Raw genomic sequence first — 25,251 nt, 5'->3', positions numbered from 1 at the left:
GCTATTGTTAGAAATGCTGCTGGACCCAAACTGCATCGTCTTAGTCTGCTGGCGATACATCAACATAAAAAGACGAAGCTACATGCTAGAGTCTAAAGTCACGACACGCCTCCAATAAAAGCTTTTCTTTTTCTCCGAAGAGACGCCATAGCAAACTGTCCCGATCTGAACTGAGATCAAATATTCGGTTTGTTTGAGATCTGCTGGGATTTTATTCCAGCTGTTTGCAGAAGGATCCCAGGTCACGTGACAGGAAGGGGGCGGAGCTACCAGATGATCTCATACGATCAAAAATCAAACATTTCTCAACCGCAGCTGGTGAACAGGTTTTCATCCACACATCAACATCAGGGACAAAACTGAAACCCAGAAAAAGTGGACACTGGAAAAGACTGTCGTGTTCAAGGTGTGCTAAAAGGAGTTAGCCTATCAGAAGCTATGCTAGCCTAAAAAAACCCATCTCAATGCCAAACATGTAGCAGCTAATGCTAATGTCAGCGTCCACAGTCCACGTTTCTAAAGAAACTTCCTGGTTTTGAGCTCATATTTCTATTTATTCAGTGATTAGCAGCAAAAATGGTTTTTGAATTGAAAGTGTTGCTGATTTTGTTGATGAGTCGTTTAATTAAATGTAATTAATTAATTATAGACCCTGAAACTGAATTTTTAAGTGAGTGCCACCACTAGTACTTACACAATCTCATCGTTGTCAAACTCCAGGACGCCGTGCGTGTCTTCAAAGTCTACTCCGCCGCCTTTTGCCGTCCCCTCGATGGTTTTGTACGGCACCGCCACGACGCCGCGGGCCCCTGAGCTCCTGGTCACCTTCACCTCCATCACGCCCACGCTCTCACTCACCGTCACCACCGGCTCCTCAAAGCTGAATATCCCGGCGTGGTCGTCGTCAAAGATGGTGACGGTGGCGGTGCACGGCAGGCCCAGCACTGCCAGGCCGTCGGCGTGGTTCGCCTGATGGTCGTTTGCTCCGTCTGGTATGACCCGCACGTTGGTGAGGTGAACCAGGAAGTGCTCGTCTTCCTCAAAAATATCGTCGTCAATGATGTTGATGTGGATTTCCTTGTCGGTCTCGCCGGGTTTGAACACAACAGTTCCTTCAGTGAGCTGGTAGTCGGAGCCAGCGGTGGCGGTGCCGTCTTCAGTCCGGTAATCCACGCAGACAGTAGTGGTCAAGTCTCCTCCTCGGCGGACGACATTGAGCGCCATGCTGCCGCAGTTCTCCAGACACTGGTAGCTCCCAGGGTCGAAGAAGACCCTGGAGGAGAAGTTGTTGACGGATATCTCAGAGCAGAGGTCATGCTGCGTGGCCCTCCTGGACTGGTCAGCGGCGTGTTTCTTCAGGACGTTGCCGGCTCCTGTCATGATCCTGGTCGCCTGGCAGCGGTAAAAGGCCCGACTCTTCTGCTGCTGGGCCAGAACCTGGTAGGTAGCGAGCTCCATCAGCTGCTCCGTCTCCTTCTCTGGATGTTTCTGCTTCAGCTCCTTCAGGATAATGGCCAGCTCTCTGCACGCCTCCTCGTCGTCCAACTCCTTCACCTCTCCGTCCAGTAGTTCGTCTCCATGGGAGTTGAGCATTTTGCCGTCCATTTCGACGTCCACCTTCGACGGCAGGTCTGGCTTGCCCTCGGTCTCGATAATCATTCCCTTCTGCTTCCCTGCTCGGTATCGCTTGTGCACGTATTTGTAGAAAAGAAGCCTGCGGTCGGCCACATAAGCAAACCCAACAAAGAAAGGGAAGAAGAAGAGTGTGAGAAGCCCCTCCCATATCTCAACAACACCTGGAGAGAAAACGGCCAGGATCAGGTACAGCCAGGTGTAAGCAAACACGCTCCAGGTGGCGGTGACGAAAAACACCCGCAGGTGCTTCACCTTCCTGGCCTCCCCGTCGGGAATGACGGACACGCAGAGGCCGATGATGACGAACATGTTGAAGGCGGCGCTGCCTACGATGGTGTTGGGACCCAATTCACCGGCGTCAAAGTTGTGACCGCAAACCTCCACCACGGACAGGAGGATCTCTGGCGCGGACGAGCCGAGCGCCATCAGGGTCAGGTTGGACACTGTCTCGTTCCAGACGCGAACCGTGGTGGTGATCTTCTCCCCGTTGGGTTTCTTTATGGTGATCTTCCTTTCCTGAGAGGTGATGACTTCGATGGACGCCATAAAGCGATCAGCGATGATGGAGACGCCCAGGAACATGTAGAACAGCCCCACGAAGTAGATGGTGGCCCTGGCCAGGCGGTCGGGGAAGGCCGGGTTCTCCGGCTTCCACACCGGCAGGATGACGCCCTCGATGCAGTCGGTGCCGCCGCCGCATTTAGTCTGGTTTCTGGCTGTGGTGTTGGACTTTGGGGTCAAACCGGCGCCCCCTGCTGCGGAGCTCGGGAACCCGGCTGAGATAGCGGCGAACAGGAGCAGCAGGAACGACGGGCGTCCAGCGGGATTCATGGTGACGCTACAGGCCTCAACCTGAAACGGACAGAAACGGGCTTCAGTCTGGATCAAACCCAAAAACACGACCTTCCCCCTGCTAATCTCTGGATCTCCAGCAGACCAACTTTGACCAACCGATCTGCCAAATATCGACAGTCTGGACCTTTAACAGCTTCCTCAACGCTCCAATCCACACTGCAAAAAACAAAACCTTACCAAGGATTTCTGTCAAGTTTCCAGCCCTCATGCTTGAGACGATACAAAAGAAACTTTTTAGCAAGAAAAAAGTCAAGAATTCCTGAATATTGGTAAAAAGCTGGCAGATTATTTAACCTGGAAAGAAAAAGTTTAGTTAGAGGCAAAACAATCTGGACAGAACCACCTGGTGGGTTTGGTCCAGCTCAGTGCAAAGGCTGTGGGGGGCGCTAGTGAGGTCACCCGGGTCACCACCCTGCAGGTTGCCATGGATACCTGCTGGTTAAGGTGCATCAGGTCCACATGAGGACTGGCGGTGAGGTTCTGGTCAGATCCGGTTTCACGGTTACTGAGAAACATTAAGGCTGATATCGTCACCTCTGACCTCTGCAGTGACCTCCAGAAGGTCTGACCTCCACAGTGACTGAGGCACAAGCAGTCGGTCATCAGGCTGCTGGAGGAGGAAGAGGAGGAACCTACCGTCAGACGAAGAGCAAAACGCTTTAAATCAGAATCTCCGCAAAGTTCCAGGAAGTTTTCATCTTCAAAGGAGGAAAATCTCTACAGGCCCACAGAACCAGCAGAACCAGAAGGCGACATGAAGACGAGAAGCAGAACCTCGACCTGGTTAGAGCCCAGAAACAATGCGCTGCTTCCTCCTCCCCCTCCTGCTCCTCCTCCTCTTCCTCGCTGGAGATGAGAAACGGTCCAAAACAAGCAGCTGTAAACAGCCAGAACCTGTCCTGGACCTGGACCTGGACCTGGACCTGGACCTGGACCTGGACCTGGACCTGGACCTGGACCTGGACCTGGACCTGGACCTGGACCTGGACCTGGACCTGGACCTGGACCTGGACCTGGACTGGTTCTGGGAAGGTTTTACTGAATAAATCTGGTAGAAATGAAACCCAGAAGAATCTGAATCTGTCGCTGTGGCTACATCAGTAAACATTAAACATGTTTTTCATTTTTCCCATCAGACACTTGAATTTCAGGATGACGGCCATTTTTCAAGATGGCTGCCATTTTTGAGCCTTTTTAACCAATTATTGCAATAAAATGTTCCCCGTTTTCATGACTAGGATGAACTTTATGTCTCATCTTATTTTTTCAGCTCATCCAGTTTATAAGCCATAAAGTAATAAAATGTATCAGAACTTTGCTCCATTCGTCAACTGGAAGGAGAGTCAGCTTGATGTTAGCATTAGCTTCTGCTCATTATTTTTATGTGGTTAGCATTACACCCAGATAGCACACGATGTTAAACCAACGTTGAAAAATAGTTTGAATCGTTGATTTTTGGTTGAAGTCGACAAATGATGGTGGATCAACCATCAAACTACCATCCAGCTCTAGCCAAGTAACCAAAGTTGAAACTGTGTCATTGAATCAATGTTGTTTTGTGGTTGAAATCTGATGACTGAAATGCTGATGTCTGATCAACGTCTGATCAATGTTGAATCAATGTCAGCTGTTGTGCTGCACCTCTTCCCCTCCTCTCCTCCTCATCCCAGCTCTGGGTCAGAGCATTTTATTACTGAGGGGTTATCATGTTTTAAATTAACCACTGTAGAGGAAAGTGGCTGCTGATTCCTTTCTGTACATTTTCTTACTTGAAATAACAATTCCTACTGACTGTTTGTGATATGTTGACACAAAAACATCTACAACGTACTACAAGCAGTGGAGCGGTTCACCCCCACATTTACAGGAGTGGGATGGACCAAACACTGTTGGCTTGTTGGCTAAAGATGTTAATTCAATGTTGAATTATGATCACAAAGGTTGAATTTATGATTGAGGTCAATGAGAAAACTGGATCAACCATCAAACAACCATTCAATTCTAGCCAATTAACCAACGTTGAAACTGTGTCATTGAATCATGTTGATTTATTGTCGATATCCATTGATTGAAATGCCAACATTGAATCCAGTGTGTTTCAGCTCTGGTCCTCCAGGCCCTGCAAGTTTTAGGCATTTCCCTAATTCAGCACACAGGATTTTAATTGACGTCTGATTAACGGGGTTTTGCTGAACTGAAAACACGCAGGTCAGTTTGATTGAGGACAAGGTTTGGGGAAGAACTCGTGGTCTAAATGTTCAATCAGTGTAAGCTGTTTTTCACACCCCTTTCCCCCCACCACCCACCAGGGCCCATCTACCCCTCAATCCCCCCCCTTTCCTCTCTCCTCCCCTCCTCCTTGGGCTCCAGGTGAAACTATTTTAATTTTAGGTGAGGGTTTTAAATTTTCACATTTTATTAAAATCCTAACCCTAAACAACATTGATTCAATGACACAGTTTCAACTTTGGTTACTTGGTTAGAGGTGGATGATTGTTTGATGGTTGATCCACCATCATTTGTCAACCTCAACCAAAAACCAACCATTCTGACTATAATGCAATGTTGATTTACCATCATGTGCAATCTGTGCAGTTTGTTCCACCCCTCATCTCCCCCTACTCCCTCTCAACCCCCCCACCCCACGCTCCTCCCAGCCTCCCCCTCTTTACCCCCTCTCATCCCTTCTTCCCTCCCCCCATCCTTGAGCTCTGGGTCAGAACATTTTATTACTAAGTGGGGGTTAATCATGTTTCAAATAACACACTACATGTTGAGAACATTGGGTTGTGATTCCTTTATGTGCATTTTCTTACTTGTCTGTAAATATTACTGACTGTGCATAATGTGTTGACACAAAAACATCTACAAGTCTCTACTAGTTGTACAGTCCGACTCCCCCTTTTTACACCAGTGGTTTGTCCCAACCAAACAGCCGCTTTGCTGCTGGTTTGTTTGCAACCAGCTTCTGAATTGAATTCTCCTCTGAGCAGTTTTATGGTAAGTTTTTCAATATTACTTTGATCTTAAATGTGTTTATTGAAAAATAAGGCATTGTTTTGTGCCCATAGTAATCCTGGTTATTTTGGGGCAAAACAGATATTTTTAATAATTGAGGTCATGTCTCATTTTGTATTATTTTCATCCTGCCCACTGCTGCAGGCCTAAGTATGAAATCCTGCGAGATTTTGTGAGATTTGAGTTTTTAAAATAGGGCGGGGCTTATTGTTGGTCTAGGAGAGCATGTGGTGGACAAGGAAGTGAAAGGCTGGCTGCTCCAGGTGGGCTTTAAATTGTTGTGATGGTAATCACTTGTTTTTAACTTTTTATTATGATGTGCTTAGGGACGTGTTTAGATGTGTCTCTGTTCCAGAACAACTGAGTTAGATGATTGCATGACCGTCTGCAGCCATCAAGAAGTGCAGAAGGTTGTTAATCATCCACAGATTAAATCCAGGTGAGGCAGGAAGGAAACACTTAAAACATGTAAGGCAGGTGAAACACTGAACTAAACCTGCTAATGACTGATTCAGTCTGTTGATTCTTGGATTGGTAACTGGTTAAACTGGACTGGACTATTATTACTGGTGTGGGATCTTTATCAGCATATAGACACTTTTTAAGGAATTTAATAAAATTATTTGGAAATATTTATAGATGTTTGAAGATTAAACCAGCTATTAGATGGAAGTTTATTCTGTATAAATTATAAATTTTTCCAACTACAGTATAAATCACCTTTTGCTCTATTATCTGTCTCTGGTGTGTTAAATAAACCCTGATCCTCCCTGAGTTTTATCTTTAGGTTTTCTGATGAACAGCCTTTATTTTAAATATTGATTCCCTCATTTTAACATGAGTGCAGCATCATAAATCCTATATTAGAATGCAGCTTCATAGGTAAATGTAGTTGTGTACGTAAACATTAAGATGAATATTAATGAACAATTAAGATAAATATTATAAAAGTGTGTACATGGGGAACTATATGGTTTGTATTTGTTCTCAGACCTGTAACCAGTACACTGTTTAATCTTTCAATGTCTTTCAGAACTTTTCAAATGTTTATCATATTTCTAACCGGCACCTTCCTCACTTTTATTTTTGTGTTTTTCAGCCGTTGCTCTGCAGTTTGACCTAAAGCTGACTCTTGAGGACTGCAGTAAAACTATCAAGTGGCTTCATTACACGTCAGAATGAGAGGAAGACATCACAAGGAATCAAAGTGACGTCAAACTGGGGTTACTACAACTTGTACTGTTTCCCTGGTTCATACAGTACAAAGCTTAACCTCATGGACTCTGTTCTCCTGTGGACAATAGACTGTTATTCTGACAGTCAAAAAGGAATCAAATATGTTTAAAGATCTGTCCCTCTTTTCTTAAATAAAATGTTATATCAAACATATGTTGTCATTTTTAAACTTTTGTACAGTTTACCCATGACCTGCCAATAATATAGTGTTTAACACCAGTGAAGAAACTTTTAGTGGTATGTTATGTTACCTATCAATAAATATAAATGTACATAAATCCTTAGCTTTCATTCAATGTGAAATCAACCCAAATCTGCATGTAGATCCATGTTCAGATGGAGGTTGAATCAACATTGATATGTCAGTTATGGTTGAAACCGTAACGTTGATTCAACATTCAAGTCACCGACCACTTTCAACGTTGATTCAATGTTTCAATCATTCTGTGCCATCTGGGTAATTAGCACTAGTAGGTAGTGACTGCAACATCTGGTTAACTGTCAGTCTAAAATAACTACTGCTAGCTTTAGTGCAAATATATTCTCGAGAACAACCACGACAGCCATCTTGGAAAATTGAAAGATCATAGTAAATATTATTTTGATGGGTCCATGAATAATTTGGCACCAAGAATATTAATCTGATAAATGTTGGCAAATTTAGTGACTGATCTGCTGCAGCTGGAGCAGAGAAAACACCTGCAGAGGTCCGGTTCTAACAGCAGGGGTCAGTGTGGAGAAGTCAAAATGTTCCATGGTTTTATCTAAAAGGAAGATCTGAAGAAACGCCCAACCTGAGAATCTCAGCCTGAAACTCCATCTCAGCCGTAGATGGAGGCAGATCAGACCAACACAGGGTCTGGGTGCCTCCAACCGCCTCCAACCGCCTCCAACAGCCTCCAACAGCCTCCAACCGCCTCCAACAGCCTCCAACCAAACCAAACAGCCTCCAACCAAACCCAACAGCCTCCAACCAAACCAAACAGCCTCCAACCGCCTCCAACCGCCTCCAACCAAACCCAACAGCCTCCAACCAAACCCAACAGCCTCCAACCAAACCAAACAGCCTCCAACCAAACCCAACAGCCTCCAACCAAACCAAACAGCCTCCAACCGCCTCCAACCAAACCCAACCGCCTCCAACCGCCTCCAACCGCCTCCAACAGCCTCCAACAGCCTCCAACCGCCTCCAACAGCCTCCAACCAAACCAAACAGCCTCCAACCAAACCCAACAGCCTCCAACCAAACCAAACAGCCTCCAACCGCCTCCAACCGCCTCCAACCAAACCCAACAGCCTCCAACCAAACCCAACAGCCTCCAACCAAACCAAACAGCCTCCAACCAAACCCAACAGCCTCCAACCAAACCAAACAGCCTCCAACCGCCTCCAACCAAACCCAACAGCCTCCAACCAAACCAAACAGCCTCCAACCAAACCAAATAGCCTCCAACAGCCTCCAACCGCCTCCAACCAAACCCAACAGCCTCCAACCGCTTCCAACCAAACCAAACAGCCTCCAACCGCCTCCAACCAAACCCAACAGCCTCCAACCGCCTCCAACCAAACCCAACAGCCTCCAACCAAACCCAACTGTCTCCAACAGCTTCCAATGGCCTGCAGCCACCTCCAACTTTTCAGCTCCAGCTGATGGTGTCTCGGCGTCTCCTGCTGCAGGTTGAGCGCAGTGAATGAGGAGTTTTGTCCCCTGTGGGTTTGGGTTAGCTGGTACTCGCCTCGGTCCTGATGCAGCCGCTGCAGGAGAGCAGAGTGCGTCCAGGAGGGAGAGCTGCGCCTGATAGCTGCTCTAAATTTAACGGAAATGCCCGCTGCTGGTCACACAGCGTCCTTATCTCCGTCTCCCTGCAGCCATGGCCATACAAGGTTGTGCCGGGCCGGGTCCGCGGTCCCTGGGCCCCGCACACGTGGCCAGATAACCGCCTCCATCAGGCGACACCCAGAGACACGTTGAGCTCTGACCTCTCTGAGATCTGCTGCTGGGACGGAGGTCCGGTCAGAGGGAGTCGGTTCTGTTCAGCTTCAGTACTAAACATTTAGCATTGAAGCTGAACTAATTTGCTGGCAGAGACAAATTCATGAATTCATTCAGAAACATTCACCAGATCAGAAATGTGTTTTCAGATTTTTTGACCATGATGGACGATTTTAACGTTTCTGATTCACCAAACTGATCCAGATTCCGATAACGGCTCGTCAACCCACCTTCATCCAGTACAATCTGCTGCAAAGTTCCACCAGAACCCGATCAGAACCTGTCTCTAACTATCCATCAGCCCGATCACCGGGGCAACCGGGCCGTGAGCCGGACCCACTGAGGAACCGACATCATGGAGGGGAACCCGTTCCCTCAGGTCAGCAAGAACAACGAACCGCTTCCAGAGAACAGGAACCGACTCCGGAACCAGCCCCGACCCAGAGGAACCGACTCCGGAACCAGCCCCGACCCAGAGGAACCGACTCCGGAACCAGCCCCGACCCAGAGGAACCGACTTCGGAACCAGCCCCGACCCAGAGGAAGACCAGCTGAGGTTCCAGCTGCTTCTTGTCTCACGTTCTGAACTAAGACGGAAACGTCCGACGTTTCGTACGTCGTACGAAACAGATCAGCCGTCCAGTTCCCTCCTCCTCTTAGGCAGAACCAGCAGAACCAGCAGCAGAACCGTTTCTGTCCTGGTCTGGATCAGCTCAGATTTTATTTTACCACAAATAAATATTTAAATTAGACTCAAACTTTATTCCACAGTAAGAGTCAGAACGTTCCTCTGGAGGAACCAGAACCTTTTCTGGACCCAATAAAAAGTTGGATGTTCTGTCGGATATCTTGTCATTTGTTGTTTCTAACTGGATAATCATGTGGAAATCCTGCCTCCATCTTTATGTTTTACTGTAAACATTGAATCACATTAATATGAAAAGTTTCCCAATAACTTCAGATTTTCCACTAATGAACCCGGAAATGATCTGAGGATGGAAAAATCACAGTCATGACGAACAAACATTATTTTCTGCCAGGACTTTTATTTTCCATAAACTGATCCACTCATGTACTAAAACATCTGCATCATTATTTCATAATAACTGGAGGCTGGAGGTCCTGCAGCCGCCCAACCAGAACCCGAACCCGGCGTAGAGCGGCTCGGTGAAGGTGGTGCTGAAGGTGTGGAGGTGGAGCAGCGAGTCGGAGGAGACGCAGTAGAAGGACAGGACGCCGGCGGGAACGTCCACGTACACCGCCACCCTGTTGGAGGCGCAGGAGGCGGACAGGACGGCGTCCCGCCGCCGGTGGCTCACCGAGTAGCCGGCCGCCGAGCAGCAGAGGCTCCAGGACTGGTGGTTCCTCCCGAACAGGCACTGGTCTCTGGTTCCCCTCCGCGGGATCCCCCCGTAGCTCACCGCGATGTGCACCGCGCCCCGCCACTCCGCCTCCCAGTAGCAGCGGCCCGCCAGCGCCGCGCCGCACAGCAGCTGGCAGAAGTGGAACCGCTGCGGGTGATCCGGGTACGGCTGCTGCTGGCTCACCCGCGCCACCTGCCGGCCGCCGGCGGACAGCTGCAGCCGCCTGTGAGCCGTGTTCCGGTCCAGAAGCAGCTCACAGAAATCTAGGAGACAAGCGGCCAGTTGGCTTCATGACAGCAGAAAGTTTGGGCCATGAACCGAACCGACACTCACATTTCTGCAGGCCGGGCTGCAGGCGCCGCTCTCCGCCGCCATCCAGCCTGCAGGAGACAATCTGGAGGTTAAACATCAGAAAGTTAAAACGAGGTTTTAACTTCAACATAAGGTTAACAGCTTCAAATGGAAGATCTGCTCTATGTGACAACGGAGGGCGAGAAACAGGAAGACGATCAAAACCACAGAATCCTCAAAGTCTGCAGCAGTTTTTAACATTAAGCTCAATAATGATTTTAGACCAGCAGATGTTTCACAGCCTCGTTGGGCCCATTGGGTTCATCGGTACCGGCTGTTCCCGCCGCTGTCGGTCAGATGAGCTGACAGAAGATCTGGATCGAGGCCATTTGTGCTGCTGGTGGGATGAATGGATTCTTGACGTGGCTGATTCTGTGTGACGTCATAGTTTCAGTGGTTGTACCTGCTGTGGCTGATTCTCTGCCTTTTATTTGACCTTTCATGGCTTATTGTGGTCAGCAGACACTTTATCTTTTGTATTATTGCTGCTGTTTTATTTTGCTCTCACCAAAGTGCATCTGTTAAGTTTCGATGCTCTCAGATCGTCTAGAGCTGCAGAGCAGAACCAGAACAGAATATAACGGTTTATATTTCCCCTTATCGGACTGATGCCATGTGGGATGTGTTTCTGTTGCTTCACATCATTTAGTGTTATAAATTTGTGTTTCTACTAATTTGGTTTGCAGTTTAAATCAAATGTACTTTGTAAAGTATTTCTGTTTCATCATTCTAAGCCAGACCTGCCTGGGTCTGGTTACCTGGGAGCCTCTGGGCCACTCGGCGTTTCCGTGGTTACCAGTTGGCTTCAGGGCCACGACCTCAGTCACAACCCGGGTTCTTCCCCGTGTTGCATAGTTTTCATTAGCAGGTCATTGTTGAAAAACTGCAAATGAAGTCGTGCTGCTTTTTTCTGTCTACAACAGTAAAATAATGTCACGGTTCCTCCCAGCCTACAGGGGGCGCTCACAGCTAGGAGAGAGAGGGGCGAGAGGGTGGAGCTGAAGCAGCAGGTGGAGCTGAAGCAGGTGGAGCTGAAGCAGAAGGTGGAGCTGAAGCAGGTGGAGCTGAAGCAGAAGGTGGAGCTGAAGCAGGTGGAGCTGAAGCAGGTGGAGCTGAAGCAGCAGGTGGAGCTGAAGCAGAGGGTGGAGCTGAAGCAGGTGGAGCTGAAGCAGCAGGTGGAGCTGAAGCAGGTGGAGCTGAAGCAGGTGGAGCTGAAGCAGGTGGAGCTGAAGCAGGTGGAGCTGAAGCAGCAGGTGGAGCTGAAGCAGGTGGAGCTGAAGCAGAGGGTGGAGCTGAAGCAGAGGGTGGAGCTGAAGCAGGTGGAGCTGAAGCAGGTGGAGCTGAAGCAGCAGGTGGAGCTGAAGCAGCAGGTGGAGCTGAAGCAGAGGGTGGAGCTGAAGCAGCAGGTGGAGCTGAAGCAGGTGGAGCTGAAGCAGCAGCAGGTGGAGCTGAAGCAGGTGGAGCTGAAGCAGAGGGTGGAGCTGAAGCAGCAGGTGGAGCTGAAGCAGGTGGAGCTGAAGCAGGTGGAGCTGAAGCAGCAGGTGGAGCTGAAGCAGCAGGTGGAGCTGAAGCAGGTGGAGCTGAAGCAGGTGGAGCTGAAGCAGGTGGAGCTGAAGCAGGTGGAGCTGAAGCAGCAGGTGGAGCTGAAGCAGGTGGAGCTGAAGCAGGTGGAGCTGAAGCAGAAGGTGGAGCTGAAGCAGGTGGAGCTGAAGCAGGTGGAGCTGAAGCAGGTGGAGCTGAAGCAGCAGGTGGAGCTGAAGCAGGTGGAGCTGAAGCAGGTGGAGCTGAAGCAGCAGGTGGAGCTGAAGCAGCAGGTGGAGCTGAAGCAGGTGGAGCTGAAGCAGCAGGTGGAGCTGAAGCAGCAGGTGGAGCTGAAGCAGGTGGAGCTGAAGCAGGTGGAGCTGAAGCAGGTGGAGCTGAAGCAGGTGGAGCTGAAGCAGCAGGTGGAGCTGAAGCAGCAGGTGGAGCTGAAGCAGGTGGAGCTGAAGCAGCAGGTGGAGCTGAAGCAGCAGGTGGAGCTGAAGCAGGAGGAGCTGAAGCAGGTGGAGCTGAAGCAGCAGGTGGAGCTGAAGCAGGTGGAGCTGAAGCAGCAGGTGGAGCTGAAGCAGGAGGAGCTGAAGCAGGTGGATCTGAAGCAGCAGGTGGAGCTGAAGCAGGTGGAGCTGAAGCAGGAGGAGCTGAAGCAGGTGGAGCTGAAGCAGGTGGAGCTGAAGCAGCAGGTGGAGCTGAAGCAGGTGGAGCTGAAGCAGGTGGAGCTGAAGCAGAAGGTGGAGCTGAAGCAGGTGGAGCTGAAGCAGCAGGTGGAGCTGAAGCAGGAGGAGCTGAAGCAGGTGGAGCTGAAGCAGCAGGTGGAGCTGAAGCAGGTGGAGCTGAAGCAGGAGGAGCTGAAGCAGCAGGTGGAGCTGAAGCAGGTGGAGCTGAAGCAGGTGGAGCTGAAGCAGCAGGTGGAGCTGAAGCAGGTGGAGCTGAAGCAGCAGGTGGAGCTGAAGCAGGTGGAGCTGAAGCAGCAGGAGGAGCTGAAGCAGCAGGTGGAGCTGAAGCAGCAGGTGGAGCTGAAGCAGCGACTTCAGGAAACGAACCTGAAAGTGACAAACGGTAAAGGAAACAATGACGTCAGTGAAACTAAAGAATTGATCCACATTGAATGATTTCATTTGGATCTTTGGTTCCTCAGGCGTCTGTGGAACCAAAGATCCAAACTGAACAGGAATGGAGCCGAAGCTCAGACGCCTCGGGACCATGAACCCAGCTCTTTCAGAGTAAAAGCATCAAACTGCCTGAATCTGACCGCAGCGTTTGCAGCTTGCAGAGCGGATCCTGCAGCCGAGCAGACAGCAGACGTTCTCCTGCGTCTCCTGGGTGATTGTAGCTCAAGTCCAGCTCTCTGAGACCCGACGGGTTGGACCTCAGCACCGACTCCAGGAACGCACAGCCATCCTCAGAGATCATGCAGCCCGACAACCTGCAGACACTCAGGGTCTCACTGCTGGGTGTCTTTGCTACAGAAACAGTTTGCAAAGAAAGTGCAAAGTCCCCCCAGGCAGTAACTGGTTGACTGAGATTCTCTGACTGCGTGCAGGTGAGGCAGCAGAGCTCACCTGTCTGTCTGGGTCGTTACCTGAGGGTTTCTACAGAGCAGTGGCAGCTCTGAAGACCAGCAGAGAGACATTTCATCCCCACGTCTCCGAGGTCGTTGTTGTTCAGGTCCACTTGTCTGAGTCTGGAGGACTGGGAGCAGAAAACCGCTGAGATGTCCTCACAGCATGCTTCTGTGAGAGACGCCTGACTTAACCTGCAGAAAGCAGCAGTCAGTGTTGCCTGTGCACTTCCTGTCTACTGCAACAAGCTAAAGGAAGGAAGCCTCACGGTTTCCATGTTTCACACCAATCCAGGAGTCGGTCAATTCTGGAGGCTCAGATGAGCAACTTGGAGACGGGAGCTGCTGTGTTTGGGCCGTGTTGACTCAGATCTGGATCCCACTGAACCAGAACCAACCGATACTCCAGAACCAACCGATACTTCTGGACTTCCAGAACCAACCGATACTCCTGGACCTCCAGAACCAACCGATACTCCTCCAGAACCAACCGATACTCCTCCAGAACCAACCGATACTCCTGGACCTTCAGAACCAACCGATACTCCTCCAGAACCAACCGATACTCCTGGACCTTCAGAACCAACCGATACTCCTCCAGAACCAACCGATACTCTTGGACCTCCAGAACCAACTGATACTCCTGGACCTCCAGAACCAACCGATACTCCTCCAGAACCAACCGATACTCCTCCAGAACCAACCGATACTCCTGGACCTCCAGAACCAACCGATACTCCTGGACCTCCAGAACCAAACGATACTCCTCCAGAACCAACCGATACTCCTCCAGAACCAACCGATACTCCTGGACCTCCAGAACCAACCGATACTCCTCCAGAACCAACCGATACTCCTGGACCTTCAGAACCAACCGATACTTCTGGACCTCCAGAACCAACTGATACTCCTGGACCTCCAGAACCAACCGATACTCCTCCAGAACCAACCGATACTCCTCCAGAACCAACCGATACTCCTGGACCTCCAGAACCAACCGATATTCCTGGACCTCCAGAACCAAACGATACTCCTCCAGAACCAACCGATACTCTTGGACCTCCAGAACCAACTGATACTCCTGGACCTCCAGAACCAACCGATACTCCTCCAGAACCAACCGATACTCCTCCAGAACCAACCGATACTCCTGGACCTCCAGAACCAACTGATACTCCTGGACCTCCAGAACCAACCGATACTCCTCCAGAACCAACCGATACTCCTGGACCTCCAGAACCAACTGATACTCCTGGACCTCCAGAACCAACCGATACTCCTCCAGAACCAACCGATACTCTTGGACCTCCAGAACCAACTGATACTCCTGGACCTCCAGAACCAACCGATACTCCTCCAGAACCAACCGATACTCCTCCAGAACCAACCGATACTCCTCCAGAACCAACCGATACTCCTGGACCTCCAGAACCAACTGATACTCCTGGACCTCCAGAACCAACCGATACTCCAGAACCAACCGATACTCCTGGACCTCCAGAACCAACCGATACTCCTCCAGAACCAACCGATACTCCTCCAGAACCAACCGATACTCCTGGACCTCCAGAACCAACCGATACTCCAGAACCAACCGATACTCCTGGACCTCCAGAACCAACCGATACTCCTCCAGAACCAACCGATACTCCTCCAGAACCAACCGATACTCCTCCAGAACCAACCGATACTCCTGGACCTCCAGAACCAACCAATACTCCTCCAGAACCAACCGATACTCCTGGACCTCCAGAACCAACCGATACTCCTGGACCTCCAGAACCAACCGATACTCCTGGACCTCCACAACCAACCGATACTCCTGGACCTCCACAACCAACCGATACTCCTGGACCTCCACAACCAACCGATACTCCTGGACCTCCAGAACCAACCGATACTCCTCCAGAACCAACCGATACTCCTGGACCTCCAGAACCAACCGATACTCCTCCAGAACCAACCGATACTCCTGGACCTCCAGAACCAACCGATACTCCTGGACCTCCAGAACCAACCGATACTCCTGGACCTCCACAACCAACCGATACTCCTCCAGAACCAACCGATACTCCTCCAGAACCAACCGATACTCCAGAACCAACCGATACTCCTGGACCTCCAGAACCAACCGATACTCCTCCAGAACCAACCGATACTCCTGGACCTCCAGAACCAACCGATACTCCTGGACCGGTGTCAAACATCTTCAGGAAAATCTTAACTGCCTTGCAGCTGCTGCAGAGAACAGGAAGCAAAGCTCAACTTCTCTTCTGAGGAAAAAACTTTTCTGTGCACCATTTTAACAATTTCCATCATTTTTTCACTGGAAAGTTTTTGATATTTCAGTCACATCAATATTTCTTTTTATGCTGAAGCTGAATGTTGGTCTCACTTTACAAGTTGCTTTGTAGTGAAAGCTGGTGGAATATCTAGACATAATATGTAATATTCATTTGACAGATAGCACGGCGCGTTGGCTAGCAGTGGATCGAGAATCGACCTGCTGACAGGTCCCTGGGTCTGACCTGAGGGTTTCCAGAGTGCAGTGCGGAAGCAGCAGCGCCGCACAGAGCAGCTTCACTCCTGAGTCCTGCAGCTCGTTGCTGCTCAGGTCCAGAACCGTCAGACAGCAGAACGTTGAGCCGACGGCCGATGAAAACTCCTGGCAGCTTTTCCCTGTGATGCCTGTCCAGGACAACCTGTTGGACTCTAGTTTAGGATCTTTATCTGGGAAATTTATATTTATTTTTTATCCAGCCAGAACTTAAAGCAGGTTTATCCTACAAAAAGATTGTAATGTGACCAAATGCGGAAAAGTTGAAGGTGTATGAATACTTAGGGAAGCCGCTGTGTGACTGAAGCCTGGATCTTACCGGAGCACCTGGACTTTACACAAAGGGCTCTGCATCCCAGCCAGCAGCAGCTTCACTCCTGAATCCTGCAGGTTATTTTTGCTCAGGTCCAAATCTTTGAGACCAGACGACTCAGAAATGAGCAACAAGCCGAGAGCCTCACAGCTTCTCTCTGTCAGATTACATTCACTCAGCCTGAAGGAAGAAAAACAAAAACTCTGTGATTTGCTTCCATATCAAAGTTCACAGTAATTGAACTACCAGTCAGTATCATGGTAGAAGTGTACGTTTGTAAAACGATGTGTAATGAAGCTTTCTGTGCACCTACAGAGCTCTGCTGGAAGCTTTGACCACCGGCAGCAGCTTCAGAAAACCCTCCTCTGACGTCGAGTACTTCTGCAACTCAAACACGTCCAGGTCTTCAGTGGACAGCAGGATAAAGACCAGAGCGGACCACTGAGCTGGAGACAGCTGGTCTGCAGAGAGACGTCCTGAGCTCAGGTAGCGCTGGATGTCCTCCACCAGAGAACGGTCGTTCAGCTCGTTCAGGCAGTGGAACAGGTTGAGGCTTTTCTCTACAGACACATTCTCAGTGATCTTCTTCTTGATGTACTGAACAGTTTTCTGTTTGGTTTCCAAGCTGCAGACTGTCAGGTTCAGCAGCTCCTTCAGTTTATCCTGGTTGCTGCTCAGAGAAAGACCCAGGAAGAAGCGGAGGAACAAGTCCAGGTGACCGTTTGGAGACTGCAAGGCCTTGTTGATGTAAATCCTGTGGATCTTCTTTGAAGATGTTTGGTTTAATATGAGTTGGAGGTTTTTCATTGATCGTTGCGTGAAAAATGATATTTTGCTGCTGTTGCTAGGAGACATCCTGACATAAAGAGCAGCCAGAAACTCCTGAACGCTCAGATGGACGAAGCTAAACATCTGGTCTTTGCCCTTCCTGCCACGCACCTCCTTGAAGATCTCTGTGAACACGCCGGAGCAAACTGAGGCTTCTTTGAAGTCCACATTGCTCTCTATCAGATCCTTCTTGTAGAAGATCAGGTTGCCCTTCTCCAGCTGCTGGTAAGCTAGTTTAGCCAAGGATCTGATGTAGTGAAGAGACGTCTGGGAGCCGTATTTCTGTTTAGTGTGGTGGATCTGGAACACCAGGAACTCTGTGTACATGTCCGTCAGGCTGTTGGGTAGCTCTGCGGTTCCTCGGGTCTTCAACACGTCCTCCAGGACCGTAGCTGCGATCCAGCAGAAGACGGGGATGTGGCACATGATGTGGAGGCTCCGGGACGCCTGGATGTGGGCGACGATCTGCTCGGCCTGCTCTTCTCCTCTGAATCTTTTCCTGAAGTACGTCTCCTTCTGGAGGTCGGTGAACCCTCTGACCTCGTTCACGCTGCTGACGAACCGCCCAGGGATCTGATTGGCTGCCGCCGGCCGGGATGTTATCCAGATCCGAGCAGAGCGTAGCAGTTTCCCGCTGATGAGGTTCCTCAGCAGAACGTCGGCCGTGTTCGTCTTTGTCGGGTCGACAGATCGGACGTCGTCGACGTGAAGATCCAGGGGAAGCCGGCTCTCGTCCAGTCCGTCAAACACAAACAGAAGTTTAAATCTACTTTTGTCAAAGTTGCTGTTTCCAGAAGACTGCAGCGCTTTAAAGATGTAATTCAGAGCCTCCTCTCTGATGTCTACAGTTTCTGGGATGCATTCGTGGATGAGCTGAGCTAAACTGAGTCTTTCTGCTCTCAGTGGATTCAGCTGGCGGAAGGTGAAGGGGAAAATCAGATCCACGTCTTGATTGGATCGGCGTTCAGCCCAGTCCAGCACAAACTTCTGCACAAGGAAAGTTTTCCCAATCCCTGCTATCCCATTGGTCAGAACCGTTTTTATGGGCTGGTACTCTCCTGAAGGGTGACTGAACATGTCTCTGGGTTTCACTGCCGTTTCCCCGGCTGGCTTCAACACATTCTCGATCTGCCTGACCTCGTGCTGCGTGTTGATGTGGACGTCCCGCCCGGCAGCCACGTAGACCTCCGTGTAGACGTCAACCAGACGCTGCTTGTCCTCTGCCCAGCCCTCCTCTGCACACATGAACTTGTCCTGGAAGTTCGACTGAAGCATCTGCTGGTAGAAAGCGATGGGATGCGGCTCAGGAGCCCCAACCACCACATCTGTGCAACAGGAAAACAGCGTTAGGCTGAAATGTGGGAAAATCAACCAGGAATAGCTGCAGGATGTGGCTGTTGAGTTGTATTCCATGGCACCAGTGGATGTAACTAACACGTTTCCTTTTATTGCTGAAACGTCTGGATGTTTGGTTAAATCTGAGACCGGCCCATCAATGAGAGGAGCCATCTTTGGTCCATTGAACTCATCATGTTTGTGGCGCTGCACCATTTGATTTAACTCCAAATAAACAGCAAAGCTAAGCGATTAGCTCTTATGCTAACTGTCCTTTCTGAGAGTCACTCGGTCTCATCAACTAGGAAAGTGGTCATAAATTTGACTTGAGCCATAAATGCTTATATAAACTATGAGTGTTGCCATGGAGACCGTCCAGCGTTGCTATTGGTCCCAGTTTCTCCCTCCTCTGCCTCCAATGTCGCTTAGATCTGTCCGTCCTGGTTCTTCCAGTTTTTCATTACATTTTATTAACTCCAGTAACAAATATCAACAATTTCAGCGGCCCAATGATGAAAGAGCACAAAACATGATGAACTCCGACATTACGGCTTCTTTACGCACCGATGAACCCAGGAGCTTTGCTTTGAGCCAGAGGCGGAGGACCCGAGCGTCCTGTGTGGTGCAGCGTTCCCCCAGCATCGTGACCGTTCCCTGAAAGACAGACAGTTATGGATCACGTTCAGCTGCTTTATCAGTCCGGCTGCAGGAAGAGGATCCTGTCTGGACTCACCTCCTGGGCCACACAGCGCCTGCTGCAGGTCTTTCCTGTTAATCTTCAGTAACACCTGGCTGATGAGGGCTGCAGGTCCAGAATGGCCGGCGCTCTGGACCAGCAGGTCCACTGCGTCCTGCCTGGTCGCTGCCTGCAGGCGGCTCTTTCTCATGGCTGGGGAAAGATGGCTGCTCTGCTGCAGGAGCCACTTGAACTTAATGAACTCGTCGTCTCCCAAGTCCTCCAGAATGTTCAGCAAGTCCTCAGGCGTCATCCTGGACGCTGCACCGACTCAGGCGTCTCCTCTAACGGTGAAACGGTAAGGAAACGTCAGGAAACTTTCTCCATCGTCCACCCTGACCCTGACTCATAGTCAGTGGTGTGCATCCGCTACTAGCAGAGCCAATTTTTAGCTTAGCGCTTTTACTAACTTTGAAACATTTAGCACACTTAGCTTCCCCTAGATGTATTTTTCCAGTTTATCCAAAAGAGCTAATTAACTCGGATGTTTTGTTAACTTTAAGTTTTGTTAACTTAAAGTTAACAAAACTTAAAGTTTTGTTAACTTTAAGTTAACAAAACTTAACTTAAAGTTAAGTTTTGTTACTTCACAGCACCTGATGACTCACAGTCACTAATAAGTAAAACTTCAACATCTGTGTTGAAGTTTTACTTATTGAATTAGTCTGACATTAATATTCATGCTCTTATTTTGAAGTGGCTGGAGGCATTCCAGACTTCTCAGGTCTTCTGGTTCCGTTGTGCATCCAGAACCAGAACCAATGGCGGAGAAGCAACATTCATCTTCTATGCACCACAGATCTGGAACAAACTCCCACCAAAACTGCAAAACATCCGAAACACTGAGCTCCTTTAGCAAAAACCGAGTTAGAGCTGCTTTTGAAACATGAATCCACATTTTGACGTGTAACGACGACGCTGGACAATAGTTGGTTCTATAACTTTAGTTTTTTATGTTTTTATGATGTGAAGCACTTTGAACTGCTTTGTTGCTGTTATGCTATAAATAAACCTGGTTGGTTGGTTATGCAGCAGTTCTGCTTTCTCTCCTCTCTCTCCTTTAATAACTATTTAAAACAAGAAACACAGGAAAAAGATTAAACTTGGGCAGCAGAGAACAATATAGATAGAATATTTCAGAACGTAAATATGTAGAACATGTAAGTTATAATGTCAACATCAAGGTCTTTCAAATGAAAATATAATTTGATTTGAAGTTAGCACCTCAAATCTAGTGCTAACTTCAGCTAAATACTGTAATGATAAGCACATTAGCGTTAGCGGGACTAATGGTTATGAGTAGAGCTGTAGTGTTAGCGCAGCTAGCATAGCACAGCTCTGTGCTATGCTAGCTGCAGAATAGCACAAATCAAGGGGGAAGGATGAGCAGCACCACATGAGATTGTGATTGACAGCACTATAACTCTCCTGCCTCTGATTGGTTGTTTCTAGCACTGAGAGAAGGCAGAGGAAATAGATTTTTTACAGATTACCTCTCATATCATACTGTCACAACATGATGACAGTTTTAACAAATATGTGTAAAAAATGTTTATATAAAATACTGCAGCTTTAATTTCACTCATGAGGGACGTGGGTTAGAGCTGCTGCTGACTGACTTGTTAAGTGGTCAACATATTAAGTGAATATGTTGGTAATTATTTTCCTTAATTCATTAAATGCTAGTGAAATGGAGGCAAACAGTAGTTTGTAGCTAAGCTAACTATGCTAAATGGTTGATAGTCTCAGTCTACTCACCTCTCTTGGAGAAAAACGGTTATAAATTAACACTCTTGTCTTTTTCTCTCTCTCCTCTTTTTGAAAACCTGATTTTCTAACTTTTCTTAGCAGCTTAGTAACAGCCAGTCGTTCGTGTTTCCTACTGTCTGCTGCTAACAGCGTCACTCTGAAGCTCCCAGCAGGAACGAACCATTTAGCCCAGATAGGGGGGTTCAGGGCAGATATGGATGTTTGTTTCTCATCTGGGAGGGGGAACATTACATTTTACTGCTAAACACAATCTTTGAAAATACAATATGATTAATTTTGTAATTGACAGGGACCCGATATTTTTTATTTTATTTCTATGAACAAAAAATAAATAAATAATTGTGGAGGGCCCCCTGCTGGTCAGGGCCCCTAGAATGGTCGTCCCTTTTCCGCGCCCCTGCCCACCACTGATTGATAGTTGCTACTGTTTTCAAACCCACAACCTTTCAGCTGTAAGATGACGGCTATTCTGTGTTCAGGACTCACCGAGGAGCCGCGGTTCCCCAAAGCGGCCGGTGGCGTTCAGTGTGCGGAGTTCATCCAGGAACCTGGAGCAAACAGGACCTCTGAGGTCAGCAGGATGTTGAAGCGCTGACTTCCTGTTATGACAGCAGAACGACGCCGTGAGGCAATCAGGCCAACAGAAGGAAGTTAGAAATGTCCACAGATCAGTTATTCAGCCCGAGGCCTGACCGTCTCCAGCCGCAGGAACAGTAAACACACGTTTTTACAGGAACTGGGCTGCTTGACTTTGGTGTTTTCAACATCTTTCAACAAAGAAGTAACAAAAGAAGAAATAAATTGTCTTGATTGTATGGACGAAGCTGCAGTTGGTTTCCGATTCCAGCTTCCGATTCGGGAAATGGCTAAAGGGCGATTCCACCCAATTCATTCACCTCTTTCCTTCCAGCAGCCATTAATGAGTTACACCAACATTCAGTTTCCCTTTGGGATTAAAAAAGTGGTTTAGAATTAGAACTGAGTTTGAAGTGAAAGAACAAAAACTGCATGGAACAAGTGTGAATAGTGATCTGAACTTTACTGAGGTTTCACAAATCAGATAAAAGTGTCACAAATCAGATAAAAGTGTCACAAATCAGATAAAAGTGTCACAAATCCCAAACAGGGATCTAAGTAGCCATTGGAGCAGAATAATCCAGGTGTTCGTGGTTCTGCATGGATACATGAGGGGCGTCATTATGTAAATACATATTAGGGGCTGATAGACTTCATACAGGTGGACTATAAAAGGATAAAAGTCGAGTAGAAGTGACTCCTCGCAGTGATGACATCACTCCTCGCAGTGATGACATCACTCCTCACAGTGATGTCATAGAAACGTGAGCGAACTTCACATCAACTTACAGGCTGAATTATCCATCCATTTTCTAACACCTTGTCCCTCAGTGGGTCAGGAGCTGCTGCCTCTCCAGCCAACGTCCCGGGCGAGAGGCAGGGTCACCTGGACGGGTCACCTGGACGGGTCACCTGGACGGGTCGCCAGTCTGTCGCAGGGCAACACAGAGACACACACACACTCACACTCACACCTAGGGACAATTTAAACAGACCAGTTAACCTGACAGTCATGGTTCTGGACTGTGATGAAACCGGAGAACCTGGAGAAAACCCACCATGCAGGGAGAACATGGAGACTCCATGCAGAAAGACTGGGAATCGAACCCAGAACCTTCTTGCTGCAAGGCAGCAGCTCTAGGCTGAATTATATTCACAGCAGGAATAAAGTATAGAAACGGAACATCATGACTTCTTCACCAGCAGCAGATTACAGCCTGAAAAGCTCGAACTGCTGGACATCTGAGCCAAATTACTGACCAGAGGCACAACGGTGCTTCCGGTTTGTGCATCTCAACCCAAACTTATCATGAACGGATCCTGTTTAGTTGCTGTTACATTCAGCGCTGCCTCCCGCTGCTCCTCCATCCCGATGCGCAGCGGGACGCTCCGCTGGCTCAGCAGCGGCTCTTTTTGCGGGATGAACCAACATGCAGCCTGCGGCAGAGATCGCCTCTGTCAGATCCTCAGACTGAAGCTTCGTTTCCAGATGCTGTCAAATAGTATTTTATAAGAGCGTAAAGCTGCCAGGTTAGAAGCTTCAGCAGCAAAGTGGCGCAGATCAGCTGGATGGAGGAAAAGCCCGACATCTTGCCGCATTGTTGCGCATTAACTCCGGTCTTTTTCTTTAAAGGAAGTTTTTCGGTACTATTTCTGACAGCAGTCCAGCAGAAACGTTGCAGAGAGAAGAGCAGGAGAGAAACAAGCGAACCAGAGAGTCGGATTCCGAACTACGGCGGCCTAAAGTTTCCATGCGGGCCGCCGCGCTGCGCCAACCACTGCGCCACGCAAAGCCCCGATTGCGGGAGCCTTTGCAGAAGTTTGCAGTTTCCCTCTGATGAATTATTAACATTTAACACAATTCAAACTGTCTCAGGACTCACCTGGTTCATCTTCTCTCATTTCATTGGGAAAATGAGTTTGGACCAAATGTATGCTTTACGCGCAGATCCGTTGCCATGGCAACCGAGTAACAGCACATCCAATAGCGGACAGAGCAGGCACTGCGTCACTATCAGGATTCAGCGCCAAAAACGCAAACATTTCCCGCACAAAGAGCAGAATATTCAGTTTTTCTGTCTGGATGTTCATTTTGTCTTGACTACAAATGAACTCAGCGGGTTCAGAACTTAAAACCTGCTGGCCTGATGCCGTCAGAGTCGGTCGCCTTACAAACGGAACCGAACCACCGAACCGCGCAGCACAACATGCTCAGGGTGTTGAAGTCCAGGAACATAACTGACCTGCTTCCTCCTCCATAGTTTTTAATTTAAACCTTTTCCTGACCTGTGAAACTTTGGGGCTTGTTCTGTATCTGCAGTGTCAGCAAAACATTTCGCTCCTTTCTTTAAGATTCAGACAACTAGACAGATAGTCGCCATTGTTAGCTAGCAGGTTGGCTAGCAGGGGGCGGGACCTCGAGGCGCGTTTGAATACTGAATGCTGATTGGCTGTAGCGGCTGAGGGGTGAATACTGAATGCTGATTGGCTGTAGCGGCTGAGGGGTTTCAGCTGCAGCCTGACCGCAGACAGACAGACTGACCGCAGACAGACTGACACACTGACCGCAGACAGACAGACTGACCGCAGACAGACTGACAGACTGACCGCAGACAGACAGACTGACCGCAGACAGACAGACTGACCGCAGCCTGCTCGGCGCGAAGCGCAGCAGAACCTCGGATAAAGGTGATGTTCCGTTATTTGTGGCAAGTTTCCTTTGAGGGGGGAAGACGTTTGTTTGAGGGGGCCCTGCCCCCCTTTTGCCCCAGCGTATCGCCGGGCCCCGTTAAAGATGCGGAAGGTAGTGAAAAATTAGGTGGAATCACCCTTTAGCCATTTCCCGAATCGGACAAGTCCACCTCGCTGCAGCAAACAGGAAGGGGCGGGACGGACCGCTGTCAGTCTCTTACCTTATTTGGAAATGGGACCATTGCACTCCGGAACTGAAGGGGGCGCTATTTCCTATATTATCCGCGGCCTCCCGTTTTTTATTTTCTTTTGAAATCTGCGACAAATCTTTATTTTTGAGAAGGATTTTCACTCTCGGCATGTATTTGAACTTCTCTCTTTTATTTACTTCACAGTTTTTAACAAATTCTGTAGTTTTCGCTGAACTTCTAAATCTGCTCCTTAGTCACATCTCTTCGGGCCCGCTACTGCCTCTAGTGGCGTGGGGAGGTAACACAACTAATTAATTAATCACTAAATCAGAATACCACAAAGTCTTTATTACTTATTATGGGTTCTGTCATTACTGGAACAGTAAAAGATAAATTCCCTCACAGAAGAACAAGAACAGAAAGTGATTAAAAGTTTCTCTCGATGGCCGACCTGTTGAAACTGCACATTTAACATTCCTTGTGTCGTTCCTGGACAGTCAGCTTAGCTTAGCTGGAAAACTGACTACATCGTTAAGAACTGTCCTCAGAGACTCGACCTTTAACATGACCTTGTTATCTTGGGCTGACCCAACTAGAGGTTGTTGAGTTAAAATGTTAAAACATTCTAACTTGAGTTTTAACTCAAGTTTTAACCTTTTATCTCGGCTGGTTTGGAAAACCCGAAAAGATGCGACTAAGGAGCAG

General features: G+C 48.7%; 4 protein-coding genes across 15 annotated transcripts in view; 1 reads left to right on the top strand and 3 right to left on the bottom strand.

Annotated features, from left to right (window-relative positions):
* slc8a1a (solute carrier family 8 member 1a) overlaps window positions 1–9,323 on the bottom strand; it is a 33,404-nt gene extending 24,081 nt beyond the window's left edge. For 6 of the 12 annotated variants that reach the window (XM_081612086.1, XM_008421057.3, XM_081612088.1 and 3 more), the window contains exons 1-2: window positions 8,968–9,323; window positions 695–2,487 (exon numbers count right to left, since the gene is read on the bottom strand). In XM_081612086.1, the coding sequence (XP_081468212.1) occupies window positions 695–2,487; window positions 8,968–8,973 (1,799 nt within the window). In that variant the 5' untranslated portion in view covers window positions 8,974–9,323. Of the gene's footprint in view, window positions 1–694; window positions 2,488–3,126; window positions 3,261–7,538; window positions 7,736–8,480; window positions 8,824–8,967 lie in introns of those variants that run through there. The other 6 variants (XM_081612093.1, XM_008421108.2, XM_008421118.2 and 3 more) reach the window with 4 other exon arrangements.
* Window positions 9,324–9,763: 440 nt separating this feature from the next.
* Window positions 9,764–24,136, bottom strand: LOC103471971 (NACHT, LRR and PYD domains-containing protein 3-like). Its single transcript, XM_081612085.1, has 12 exons — window positions 23,951–24,136; window positions 22,454–22,593; window positions 21,575–21,687; window positions 19,316–19,602; window positions 19,147–19,236; window positions 16,733–18,572; window positions 16,426–16,599; window positions 16,078–16,251; window positions 13,571–13,744; window positions 13,241–13,414; window positions 10,435–10,481; window positions 9,764–10,364 (listed from the first exon to the last, which is right to left on the bottom strand). Exons 4-12 carry the CDS (start codon window positions 19,569–19,571, stop codon window positions 9,835–9,837), a joined length of 3,459 nt encoding a protein of 1,152 aa, XP_081468211.1. The 5' UTR covers window positions 19,572–19,602; window positions 21,575–21,687; window positions 22,454–22,593; window positions 23,951–24,136; the 3' UTR covers window positions 9,764–9,834.
* LOC145552590 (uncharacterized) lies at window positions 10,561–13,195 on the top strand. The gene is made up of 3 exons (XM_081610134.1): window positions 10,561–10,632; window positions 12,012–12,575; window positions 13,127–13,195. The coding sequence occupies exons 1-3, from the start codon at window positions 10,561–10,563 to the stop codon at window positions 13,193–13,195; spliced, it is 705 nt and encodes a 234-aa protein (XP_081466260.1).
* On the bottom strand, window positions 13,742–15,850 carry LOC145552548 (uncharacterized). Its single transcript, XM_081609983.1, has 3 exons — window positions 15,816–15,850; window positions 15,000–15,756; window positions 13,742–13,952 (listed from the first exon to the last, which is right to left on the bottom strand). Exons 1-3 carry the CDS (start codon window positions 15,848–15,850, stop codon window positions 13,866–13,868), a joined length of 879 nt encoding a protein of 292 aa, XP_081466109.1. The 3' UTR covers window positions 13,742–13,865.
* Window positions 24,137–25,251: the final 1,115 nt, after the last annotated feature.

This window comes from Poecilia reticulata, chromosome 1 (genome assembly GCF_904066995.2).
Source record: "Poecilia reticulata chromosome 1, P_reticulata-male-v2, whole genome shotgun sequence".
NCBI classification, from domain to species: domain Eukaryota; kingdom Metazoa; phylum Chordata; class Actinopteri; order Cyprinodontiformes; family Poeciliidae; genus Poecilia; species Poecilia reticulata.
This window is presented reverse-complemented; position numbering and strand designations above follow the sequence as displayed.